The sequence below is a fragment of the Eublepharis macularius genome, chromosome 7 (genome assembly GCF_028583425.1).
Source record: "Eublepharis macularius isolate TG4126 chromosome 7, MPM_Emac_v1.0, whole genome shotgun sequence".
Classification (NCBI taxonomy): domain Eukaryota; kingdom Metazoa; phylum Chordata; class Lepidosauria; order Squamata; family Eublepharidae; genus Eublepharis; species Eublepharis macularius.
In genome coordinates, this window is record NC_072796.1 from 122,863,273 (window position 1) to 122,876,852 (window position 13,580).

General features: G+C 45.3%; 1 protein-coding gene across 1 annotated transcript in view; it reads right to left on the reverse strand.

Annotated features, from left to right (window-relative positions):
• EXT1 (exostosin glycosyltransferase 1) overlaps positions 1-12,606 on the reverse strand; it is a 310,642-nt gene extending 298,036 nt beyond the window's left edge. Inside the window, exon 1 of the mRNA XM_054984732.1 lies at positions 10,898-12,606. Coding sequence (XP_054840707.1) covers positions 10,898-11,859 — 962 coding nt within the window. The 5' untranslated portion in view covers positions 11,860-12,606. The remainder of the gene's footprint in view (positions 1-10,897) is intronic.
• Between the last annotated feature and the right edge of the window lie 974 nt (positions 12,607-13,580).

A 13,580-nucleotide genomic window follows, 5' to 3' on the forward strand; every position in this document is an offset into this window, starting at 1 on the left:
GGAAGACGGAATGAGCTCTGAGCTCCTTAGAGGAAGGGCAGGGACAAAAGTGTATTAGATAAACCATGTGCAAAAATGTCAGCTTTGGCCCATCCAAAATGATTTAGCATTGCCAACAAAAACACCAAGAATACAGTTCTTGACTCCAGAGACCAAAAATTGGCAGGGTAGTACACTGTTCCACAAAGAGAAGCTTTGGGGGAAACCCCTAATGCATGCTACATCATACACACCTCACTTAAACACAAGATGCTGGGTGGAACTTGGAACGATGCCCGTTAAAGCCTACCTTTCTCTATATCCCACCAAACCCTGCAATCTACAGTATATAAGAGAAAGTAGCATCCAGCATAACTACGCCAGCATCAAGAGAAAACCAGGGACTCTATGGGCCGAAGCTGGGAGAGCTAAGTAGAACTATGCATGCTCAGACTTCAGAGAATAGGATGTGAAGATCAACTCTGTAACTAGCAGAAGTATGAAGCCTCAGGACTGGCTAGGTCTAGGATAAATACCAGGAGCCTCAGCTTCTGCCCATGCCTGGCCAAAAGAGCAGTATTGTTGGCCTGTACAAACACTAAGTTCTACTTTCAGCAATGGACAGCTTGGTCTCAAGTCATGACCAGATGGTGCCCAATACAGCCACCATGCTGAGCTTAGTGGACCGGTCAGCATCTGAATTGAAAACCTCCTGGAATCTTCACATAATCTACCTTGAATTTCATGATAGAAGGTAGGCAGGATACAAAAGCCAATAGCGGGGCTTAGGTTGGGGAGGAGGGAACCCTCCTAGGTCTGGCTTCATATACAAACCCAAGGAGGAAATTAAGGAAGGATGGGAATTGCTACACCAACAGAACAAATGAGGCTTTAATCTAAAAAAAAAACTTAAAAACATTAGAGTTAGTATCCCAATAGATTAAGAAAAGGTTATTGGGGTGTATCCCTGTGCAAGAAGAAATGCTATAAGTGAAAGCGACTGCATCCCCATTCTCTTTTTCATATGTATAAGACATGTGTGTGGTTTATTGTTTGTTCTGAAGGAGGATGAGGAGAAGGTGTCCCTCCTTCACTGCTTCAGGAGCAAAACAGGTCCCCTGGCTACAAACATTTATACAGGGTGTAATTTATGTGGCTCTTATTACCCATAGCCAGGTATCGTCTTTTACTGGATCAAGGCCTCTTTGTAAAGCTAGAATTCCTTCCCACGTAGTTTTCTGCTTCTCCTTTGTGCGAAACATGTCGATTCTTGCTCAGCCAGCAGCCTCCTATTCCTTAAATTCCTCTGTCAAGCACAGTTTGCTTTTGTGAGTCCGTGTCAGAGTTCTCTGTCTTGGGTCAGAAGGACTGCAGAATGTTATGTAAAACTATACAGTTTCATAAAAAGTAATTTGTTTGCAATAAAAGAGGAAGGTGTCGTTTAATACATTCTAAGGCAGCAACTGATGGAAGTGCCCCCACCCCCCCAAAAAACAGGCGATGCAAACAAAATGATGAAACAAAACCCAAAATGAATTTCAGTTGGTATAATATTATGCAAGCTTTTGAGAGTCCACAAAGTTCTTCATCAGGCACAGACATGTGAAACCCAAAGGTTACATGTTCCTAAATACAACTTAAGTATCATTTCTGCTTTTGTATCACCAGTATCCTAACACAGATGCCTAAAAGGATGGCTGTTTTTCAAACAAACACTAAAATACAGAATTTCTCTTCTCTCTCTCCACAACACATGGCACATCCTTAAATATTATCCAAAGCAGTAATACAATACATAACTTATGCTCATTAATTCTTCCGCTCCGATGTACAAGCAGCTGATGCAACTGATACATATTGCATTACCACCCCTGGAAACAGTTACAGCCTATGGATTAAAAAAAACACACACAACAGACTATTTAACAATAGAGAGAGGATGCCACTTAGTAACAGAAGCTTGTAGCAATTAATTTACCACTTGCTATGGAAATGGCTATCTACATCCACAGAAAACACCACAGGTATTCCTGGTAAGAGAATCTAGGTGGATAGCAAATACAGAAAACCTCCGGAAATTGGATTTTATCGAGCCATCAAACACCCATCCGTTACATTAAGAAAACACTTGAAACAATTTATCTTATAATGATATTTTACATCAAAATAGATTGAGGCTCCTCAGGTGGAACTGCTGGGCAGAAAAGGGCATGGCTATGCTGAAAGTCTGCAGAGGTAATACCTGTGACTCAGCAACCCACACAATGCAGTCTAAGTGTCTACCCACACACACACACACACACACACACACACACACACAAACACACATCAACAATTCTGTGATTTACTGATCAAGAGCCTGACATCCCCCCCCCCCCCCGCATCCACACCCCAAAAATTTCATCACTGAAAAGACTTCAGGGACCAAAACACTTCATTGCAAGATATCCTAGAATGGGAATACCCGCGTACAAGCAAGTTTTTTTTCAAAACGTTCGCTTTAAAAAAAGAAATTTTATCATCTACTACTCAAAACTCATGTGTTTAAGTGAGTCCCAAGGAGTCAGCTAAGGGAAAATACAGATCACATGTCCCTGAAGGGTGGAAGATGGCATCTTAAAGACCTTCTACTATCTAGTTATCAATAAAGTGACCACCTTTGGGGGAAAGAAGGAGGGCTTGGACATTTAAGAGTACCGTCTAGGGCCAAAATTCACAACTGTCTTGTTGGGTATAACCACACTACTTCCCATAGGTCTCTTCCCAACCACCAGAGATCAGAGTTTGGGGAACTGTATTGACCCAACTAGATGACGAGTAGGACGGGAGACCACCAAGGAAGTCCAGGGTCACTACACAGAGGCAGCTAATAACTAACCTTCTCTGTCCCTTGCCTTAAAAAACCCTACGAAGTTGCCATAACTCAACTGTGATTTGACAACACTTCATACACACACAGAGGTAAGTACTAAGATATTATATGAAGAGGAGTGGTGGAGAGCGCCCTCAAGTCATAGCTGACTTATGGCTACCCCTGTTGGGGTTTTCATGGCAAGAGACTAAGAGAGGTGGTTTGCCATTGCCTGCCTCTGCAACCCAGATCTTTAATGGAGGTCTCCCATCTAATTACTAACCAAGGCCAACCCTGCTTAGCTTCTGAGATCTGACAAGTTCAGGCTCTCCTGGGCTATCCAGGTCAGTGTATTATATGAAGAAGAAAGCCAAATAAGGGATTTCCTTTGCTGTGATCCCAACCTAGTGAAAAGAGGGCTGTTTCTGCCCTTTATGACCAGGAGAGGAAACCCAGAATTTAAACAGCTTTATTTACTTAAACATTTCTACGTTGCCTTATCTCCTCACCCTCAAGGTGGTGCTTTAGGGCATGCATACTGGTTGCAAAGCACACACTAAAACCAAGGAAGGCATGTAAATGGACACCTAGGGCTCCTCACAGTCTGAATCGGCTAAATCAGGCACCGAGTTTTACAGCCTTCCTGGGATTCCAAAAAGAAGGTGGCTGTCAAACATGTAGAAAGTCTCAATACACAGGTGATGGGCAAGGTTAACTATGGCAGGGCAAGTTCTGCACACCCAGTGATGTATAAACAAGAATATAAACAGAGAGATATGAAGGAGTGGAGGGAAGAGGCTGGAGGAATCAGCAGAAATTTCTTGCACAGAACTGTGGTTCTAGAACACTGCTCTTCAACCTTCCCAGACACACAAGCCATTAAGCTATGTGCACACAACATCAGAGCTGCATGACTGGAAGTGGGGCAACGTTATGACCTCACTACTGTCAAAGCCCAAACCGTGGGCAGCTGAACAAGTCAGCTAGACACAGGAAACACAAACTCAGATCCAGGAGGTGCCAAAGAGATATTCTCTATGGTGCTGAATGACCTTCTCTGGCCAAAGATATATTCTCTATGGTGCTGAATGACCTTCTCTGGTCCCACCATGCATAAACACAAGAAGGAGCCATGGAAGCATACTCACTGCAGGTCCTTTCCAAAGGAACAAAAATAACAGTTCAAAGAGGGTGTCACAGGTGGAACTTCCACGGGCCAAGGTTGAAGGCCCCTGTGAGAACATCAGCTATCTTGATTAAAACCCCAGCCCAGCTTATAGACTCATCCCACAGTCTCGAGTACACAAGTCTCTCCTTGCCCCAGTCCTTGATCCATAAAACCAAAAAATCAGTGGCCCCCCTCACAGGATTAGAGAACGTAAATGCCAGAATGGGACGTTTGCAATCATTACACGATAGAACCCGCGAAATGAAAGCAGAGAAGAATTAGAAGAAGCACTCTAGACCATTCCCCTCCCAGTTCTCTCTGATCTTTTAAGGGGCAAAGGGGCAATCTCCTTGCAACTTGAAAGTACCTTAGGTGGGGGAATCGGGCTCCAGAGATGAGAGCCAGAAGGTACACCTAATGAGCCATATTCTCTCTCTATTTGCTCTCCTTCAGCCAGCAGCCAGTTTTCTGCTGCGAGATTTCCTCTTGAGGAGCTATCATGTCTACTACACATGCATCTCTCAGTCCACACTGATGTTTGGGAGAAGCAAAAGGTGTCATTACAAACCCCATTTATTGTTGGGCTCTACCCACAACAAATTATTCTACAAAAGTAGGGTACCAATGATGGAAACCTGCTCCTACCCAACCCACAGCTAGGCACAATGGTTTTCCATATGGTGCCACACCCTTTTGTTAATATCGGATATCCAGTCCAGGATAAAGTTATCATGGGTAGATATCGATTTCATCCCTATATTATTTTAGCTCCAAGGAACTCAGGGCAGTGAACATCTTTGCCCCTGATCCATTTTATCATCGCATCCACCACCCTGTGCAAGAGATTGAGAAAGAGTGGCTGGCCCAAGGTCATTCAGCAAACTACGTGGCACAATGAGGATTTCAACCTGGCTTTCCCAGATTCTCATCTAGTACTCTAACCACTACACCACACTGGCTCTTTGGATTTATAACCCATTCCAGAGGAGTTAGCCGTCTTAGTCTGTAGTAGCAAAATCAAAAAGAGTCCAGTAGCACCTTTAAGACTAACCAATTTTATTGTAGCATAAGCTTTCGAGAATCACGTTCTCTTCGTCAGATGCATGGAGGGCAGAAGGAAACTGGTCAAATATAGAGAAGGAGAGGGGGGAGGGGGGAGGAGGATAGGGGGGATGTAAACAACTCCTTTGATATGGAGATGCAGACCCTTCCCCCCCTCTCCTCCTCTATATTTGACCAGTTTCCTTCTGCCCTCCATGCATCTGATGAAGAGAACGTGATTCTCGAAAGCTTATGCTACAATAAAATTGGTTAGTCTTAAAGGTGCTACTGGACTCTTTTTGATAACCCACTCCGACTCAGGCATTCCGGAGTGGACAGGTTCTAATGCACAGAAAAACCTGAGAGCTGCAGAGCATCTATGGCTTCTCGTGTGAAACAACATACATGCATACCAGCAAATCCCTCACAAGTTCAGTCAACAGTCTTGCCTCTCCTATCTCGTTCTTCAGTCTAACTGTAGTCATGCATGCAGCAAGCTTTTGTACATTGCTTTATTTTTAAAAGCCCACAATTCATTTTAAAATAGGTATAAAACTGCTAAAGGGATGGATGAGGAATGAAAGAGGTGAAGGGTTCGTGATGTCACAGATGCTGGGCCAATCTGCACTAGTCATCTCTGGCTCCTGTGAAATGCAGAGATAGTGGGGGGTTCCCCCCACCGCAAGCTCAACCCTGGAAAGGAAACGCATGTTTGATTTATGTGCAACGAGAATACTTCCAAATCCTCCCCGCTGCTGTAAAAATATTGCATCTGGCTTCACTCTAATGTGCAGGTCTCAGAAGCCCCGCCCCCAACAACTTATCACCAGCTATCTTTTGGTTTTACAATGTTTCTAGAAGATGTTCAGCCAAAATATTTATCTGTGTTTGGAAGATAGCTACAGGCAATCATTTCAAGACTTTACAAGCTCCATGGAATTTCCATTATCCGGATACAATTGCCAAGGGTGAGGTCCAGGTTTTGGATAGGAACATGGAATTCTTCCTTTTTTTCTTTGGACAAACTTTCATGTTCCCACTTCGCCTCCTGACAGTAACATGGCAGCATTAGTTAATTTTGTGTTTTCCAGATCATAAATGTGAAATTAGATTTGATTTACAAACTCAGAGTCCTTTTTCTGAAGCACCTTTTTCAGTATTCATAAATGTGTGAGTTAAACACATTGGCTGCCTTTCCTTAGATTTGCTCATGTAACTATTTCCTTCCATACAAATACCCCCCACCAAAAGAAACATAAAAAGCAACACTCTTCAAACTATATTGCAAGAAGCATTCAAGTGGTTCACAATGAATAGTTCTAAAGCAAGCCCAAGAGAGAGATTCAGAGGCACAGACATATGACTATAATCTATATTAGACTAAGATGGGTAGCTGTGTTAGCCTGTCTGAAGCACTAGAAAAGAGCAAGAGTCCAGTAGCACCTATAAGACTCATGAAAGCTCATACCCTACCACAAATTTTGTTAGTCTTATACATGCTACTGGACTCTTGCTCTTTTCTACTGCTGTATTAGACCACACGTGCACACATACACACACCTTACAACTAACACACACAAACTCCTTAAATCCTATTTGCAAGTATTCTAATCAAGGTAATGCAATTCATTTCAGTCAGCATAAGCTTTATCTGCAGAGATGTGTAACTCTGATGAAAATTAATTAGTTTGCTCCTACAGATGGATTTCTTAATAGAACCTGGAACGACCGAGCTAAATGTGTCAAACACTCACTGGCATATCACAGCAGGTAAAGAGCTTATCAGTTGAGTATATTTTTTTAAAAAAAAAATCAGACCAGTAAAAAAATGGGGGCACTTTCTAGTTTTCTCTAGATAGCATTTGGAAGAGGATGTCAATATCTGTGTCTATTGGCGTTTTGTTCCGGAGAAGTGATGTATCCATCTTAATTCTTCATTGTACCACTCTTGGCAGACATACTGGGCAAAAACATCATCACTGCATAGCTTGATGATATCCAGGTTTGTTCCACAGCAATTCTTGCAGATTTCATTGAGACTGAATCCCAGGTTAATTGTGACTAGGAGTGCAGGCCTGTTCTGCTTTCACACAACCTCTTTTTTGAGAGACAGAAAGAGACTCTGATTATGTAGTTTATACTGCTTTCCAAAAGGTTCTCCCCTTAGCTAGCCATTCGCTGCTAGCCTCTGCCAAGATCAATAGACCATTTGCAGAGCATCTGTAGCCCTGTCCATCACAGAAAACAAGGTAGCATAAATTCCTCCGTGCATTAAAGATCAAGTGTCAGAGGGAATTGGGAGCCTGTAGAATACTGGATTTCCTCAACTGTACATAAGGAAGCTGCTCCGATCCTAAACTGTGGACAGCAGACCCTTTTAAACAAAAATCCTAAACCTGATTTACAAAACACGTCTCATGAGAAAATAAAAACTGTCTTGCAAAATCACACTAAGGGTCCACCTGGTCTATTTATTTATGCACTTCATTTATACCCCAGCTCTTGCCCCAATTGGGACCCAAAACATCATTCTCTTCCTTGCACGTTATTCTCACAAGAACCCTGCGAGGTAAGTGAGAGCGAGAGTGTATGAATGGCCAGAGGTTCCCCAGCAAACTTCTATGGCAGAGTGAGGATTCAAGCCTGGGTGTCTCAGACCCTAACCACTACCCCACGCTGGGTCTTTTGCTAGCTAGATCTCCATGGATTGCAGGTCATAAATGCAGCAGCCACCAGATATTGTTCAACTCCAGAACAGGGGTGCCAACTGGTCTGGAGTAAAACATCCTGTGCATTTAATAGAGGCATAATGAGATATTCTTTACCAGATGTCATGAAAAGCTGCACATATCCATTTCCAACATAGTAAGTCCCTATTAAAGGGACAGGACGTTTTACTCCAAGCCAGCTAGCAACCCACCCCTAAAACGTGGAGGCAAGGCTGGTATAGTGTCACTGCACATGAAAGTTCCAAGAACAAACACTCAGAGATTCATCAGTGGCTAAAGGTCTAACGTTCTGCTTGTTCTTCGAACATCCTTTCACAATCAAACCAAGCATAAACCGGGACATTTTAACATTTCTGAAATCTTTCTAGGACAGCCACGTCCTTTTTTAAATAAAAAAAAGGAACAGTTTTCCTTCCACCCCCTCGAGATAAAGTTAACAATCTCCCTTCCACCATCACATGCATCAGAATAAATGTAATGTGCTTATAAAGAGATACTTGCTAGGATTCTCTATATGTCATGTTTCCCTAGGGACGTGACCTTGTCAGATTTCATAAACTGAATGCAGAACCCAGCATGACCGGGACATGAAAGGGGAAAAAGAAAGGAAACGTACTGCACTATAGGCGGCAGATTTATCTATATATCCATGTGGAGCGCGTGCCTCTATGTGATTTCTAGGTGTTTGAATATATGCTTCCAGATAATAAAAAATTGCCCTGTTTCTGGCATTTTATAAAAGTAATTTAATTTGCCTTTTCCTCCCAGCTACCACGCACGGACATAGATTAGTTTGCCTTGAAAAACCTATACCCCAAAGTGTAGAACATTCTTCTTTGCCCCAGACACAATACATTTTTTGTGGTTAGGAGAGGAAATGCAATCTTTGCCCATTTCCCAGGAATGAACAGCAACTGAGACTTTAGACTCTTATTGCTCTTCGTTAGAACCAGAGCGCTCTGAATTCTTTGAGGAACCCAGATAAGTGCAAGATGAAGCCCCTGTTGAAACCTCTGGCACAGCACACCGCCCCAAAATGAAAAGAACCTAAAGACGCTTGAGGTTGCACTAGTACCTCTGGAATGTACGCGATCAACCACGACCTCAGACTTCCAGATCATATTCCAAACAAAGGAATTCCTGAAAGGCTACTAGTATTTAAGAGTCATTCACAAACACCCCAAAGCAGATAAACATTTGCTTGTGTGTATACGTACACATTTGTGAAGGGGGACAGGAGATTCTGAATCATATGCAAACCGCATAAGTCATAATATTTAAACACCACCAGCGTGACGTTCCCATGACCTTTATGCATCTACATAGCCATCGTAATCGGCTCCCTGAGGAAGAATTAAATGTTTAGCAAGCATGCATGTTTCTTCTTCGAAAGCTCTTGCAGGCAGGAATGAAGTTTATTTTTGTTATTTGCATGTTCAGCTAAACGATCTCCCAAACACGACAGCCCATTAGACGTGGAGGCAGGTTAGCTTTAAACCATTTCTGCAGTTTCAGTGACCACACTCTTCCAGAGCCATTCCCGAGCCGACCCCCTCAATGCTGGACCCACACAGTATTTGGATCAGCCTGCCTACCTGAGGCGATACTTCTCAGGCGGAAGCAGGCTATTCTTCACCAGGGAATCACTACTCTGCAAACACAAGCTGTGGTCAGCATTTAAAGTTAACTAATGAGTTTCAAACACTCTCATTATCGCTGCAGCCCTACAGAGGCCACTTCTGAAAAACTGTTGTTTCAGCAGCTACATGTAAAAAAAAAGAAAAAAAGAAAATCACATACACAACTGCAAGCAGTATTGAAGAAGGACCAGTTAAATAGCCAAATGATGCTGTATTTGTGCTATATCAAAGACAAGCAAGGGTGGGCAGGCAAGGTTTAGGATAATACCTATTACTGGACCACCTGTGCGGGCAAAGTAGTGTAAGCAATCTTGCAAACCGCACAGAACGTCTCATCAGATCTGAAGACTTCTGTGCAACTCAGAAGATAGCTGTTGTGCTCTATCAACAAACGGAGTGACAAACTCCGCTCTGAAGCATTTTGCATCCAATATTTCTTATTGAATTAATGTGGCAAGTTGTCTAAAGGGTTAATATTAAACATATCAAAAAGGGGAAGAGGGGGAAAAATAGACAAGACAGAAGGGGGAAAACCACAGGAAATGTTTGTACCACTAGAAAGAGCTGTCAACATGGAAAAAACACGTCCAAATGGGAAGTGGAACAATCCACATCTCTCATTCTCTGATTTTACAGCTGTTTCACACAGGAAAGATAAATCAGAGGGCTAAACAATCTGTTACACAGAATGATTCAGCACAGTTACTGGGTGCGGAACCTCAGATAAGAAAATCTAGGTGAATAGTGATTGAAACAGAATCACTACACACGCACACCTCCTTGTGCAAGTCATCAGATTTCACTGAACTTTGTTCTAGGCAATATACAGCAGGGTTAAGGAGGTATGCACTCCTCATCCATGATGAAATTTAAAATGCGAACATTTGGTGGGAAGAGAGAGGCGCTACAGGACAGCTGGCTAATTTCTACCTGTGAAGGGTCATGCGTAAAGAAAAGTGTATTACAGGTTCCTAGCCTCTGCTACACTGCAGATCAAGAAAACTTTCAAAAGTATGCTGTGATTTAGAGTGCTTTGCCCAGGAAAGAAATCCCTGTGAAATCAATGGGACTCTGAGCCTACCCAATCAGAACTAAATGCCACTAGGTTCAAGGGGACTTTGGCTTAAGAAAGCACAGGTTTCCATCCTCGTTTCTGATTAGTAGCTTTAGCACTGACGTATATATATTAAGTTTCCCAAGTTTATTTTCAGTCCTGATCTGACGTTTGTGACAAAGCCTAACCTGGAGTGAGTAACTGATGGGCCACATCCGATATCAAATACCCACTACACTGACTGATATTTCTCCTTCACACCTGCATTTATGATTTACTGGAAAGTTTAGCAGAAGAAATGAAAGAATACTGGGATTATCATGTCTGTGATTGAGCTGAATTTTTTAAGACAGATACAGAGTTTAGGGTACACATAAAGCCGTTACCTTCAATACCTGTGCAAGAGAGAGAGAGAGGCCACCAAGGTTTACTTACTTTTCATACTCGGCGTTGTCTCTATCGCACCGTGAATCTTTGTGCTTTTGCCAGTCTTTACCATGCTTGCAGGTGGTCAAGAGAAGAACGTCCTCTCCGTTATGAACATGATATAAGGCATTCCTGGTGTCTGACCCTATCCCAGTCAGGTACCTCTTCCCCTTGAATACCAGCATATACTTCCTGAGAGGAGGAATGGTGTTAAACCTCAGGAAACCCTTCTCCCCTCCTGTCCTTGGGTGATCCTTAGAAAAGAGTGGAATAGAAATGTCAAACTTGGGCCGGAAGTTTTCAGTACTGATGCTAGCTTTGGCTAACATGGCCTGGCCGATGTCGAACCCCACATCTTCAGTGTAGTCGGGCCAGGTGCCAGAATATAAATTAAAAACTAAATGATTCCTACCATTGTTCCACAAGTGGAGACTCTGCACTTTGGACCTCAGGTTGTGTACGTACTGTGGGGAAAGCTGGTCTCTGTCTAAAGTATCCAAGCTAAGGACAAACAGACATGCCTGGCTGGGATCCGAAGTATAAAACCGAGAGCCTTCGATGGCAGCAAGGATGTTTTGGTAACTTTCGGCGATCTTCTCCCCTTTCTGCTGTGGGTAGACGTAGACCTTGAAGCCGTTCTTCTTGCAAAGGGCAAAATCGAAGCAAGACTCCATCCGGCACTTCTTGCCTTTGTAGATGCTGGCGTTGGCGTCTCGCTTCTGCCGAGGGGAAGTGTGCACGTTGTAGTCCTCGTTCTCCAGCTGATCCCAAGGAACGAAGGGGCGCAGCACGTCTGGGAATCGGGGCCAGTAGTGCTCGGGGCCGGGGTGCTGCAAGCCATTCCTGCTACTGTGAAGCTCTCGCCTGCTTTGGTTTCTGGACGCTTTGAACTGCAAGCCTCCCAAGTAAAAGAGAAAGACAACAAAGGTGCCAGCCGAGAGCAGGATGAAATAGCGTTTTTTGGCCTGCATGTGTCCTATCTGGCTCAAGAGGATTGGAAATAAACACAAAGATGGCCCAAGTTTGCCAATCGCCACTTTCAGCTCGAGTCCGCCATCTTCCCGCCTGCCAAGACTTGAAACTCTCTTCTCCCACCTTCTCTTTATTCCTTTCCCAAAGCCTTGGACTGATGCAGCGCATGTGGGCGATTTCTTTAACTTTCTCCCCTCCGGTCTTTCATCTTTGGCTCGCACAATGGAGGGGAGGGAGGTGCGGAGGGGAAGGCGGAGAGGGCAGGTGGGGGATCGCGCCCCCCGGGCGGCTTGGCACACAGGCCCGGGGACCCTCTCAAACGAGCCACCAGCTCGGCCAAGCGAAAGCAGCCCCGAGCCCGGCTCCCCCCGTCGCCCTCCAATCCGCCGTGGCGAGGCTGAGCCAGGTTCGTCCCGCCCTCTCCCTTCCTCATGCACGCACACACACACCCCGCACACGCACGGCCAGGCGCACCACCGGCGCTGGCGGAGGCTCCAGGTGTCGCGGCGGCAACTTCCCACTCAGGCACGGCGCGCCCGCATCCAGGGACCGGCGAGGACGAGGCTCCGGAGGCGCAGGGGCGAGCAGCAGCAGCAGCAACAGCCGGCTCCGCTTCACGCCGACGGCACCGCCGGGATCACATCTTCCAGCCCGAGCGCCGTAACCTCACGAATCCCTGCATTTCTCTTCCCGGCTTCCCCTCCTGCAGCGGCTCCGGGCTGCCTCTCGGCGCTCTCGCTGGATGGCCCCCGGGATGGAGGCAGCCAGAGAGCCTCCTCCTCCTCCCCGCCGTCGCCTTCCCCTCCTCCTTCCTCCTCCTCCGCCACCGCCTCCTCTTCCTCTTAGCCCCCGCCCCTCTCAGCCATTCAGGCCAGCCGGCGGCGGGGCGCGGAAGGCGGCGGGGGCTGCCTGGGCCCCTCTCCGAACGTTGCCGACGGCAGCGTTCGATCGCCGAACGTTACCCGGTTCCGAATGTTGCACTTACACATTCCATTCCCCGACACGGCCGCGCTGACCTCATCCATCCACGCAGCCGGCGCGCGGATTGGCTGGGCGTCACGTCCGGAGGGGGCGGTGCTTCCGCTGCACCCATTCATAACCCCCCGGCCGGAGGAGACAGCTTTGCGGTAGATTAAATGGAACCCCGTCAAGGTGCGCACGCGGGGCGCTTATTGGAAGGGGGCGGGCGAGGGTCCGAAATGCCTGTATAAAAATTCATTCATACGTGCATGGGGGCGGGGGGGTGGGGGAGAGGCTTGGCTTTATTCTGCACTGATATATTTACCCATACACTTCTGTTTCATATATAATACAAACACACCCCTACATCAGTATCAAATATATCAACGCAGGACAGGAACACGCACACTCGTAGAATATCTTGTATGTTATGCGCGTACATGCAGCGAAAAAAACCCTCTCTCTTCCCCAGATGTGTATATAGAATATCCTATCTGTACATATGCACGTATGTATGCATGCATGCGTGAAGAGCGCGTTCGCCTTTATTCTGCACTGGACAGATACCCTTCTGTTTCTCTCGCTCCACACCCACACCCTCCCTCCCTCCATATATATGTATATGTCAATGCAGATTAGAAACTCGCACACTTCTAGAATATCTTGTATAAACATGCATGCAGTGCAGAAAAGAACCATCCCTCTCTTCCCCCATATATATAGAACATCCTGTCTGCTGTACATCTGCACGTATGAACGC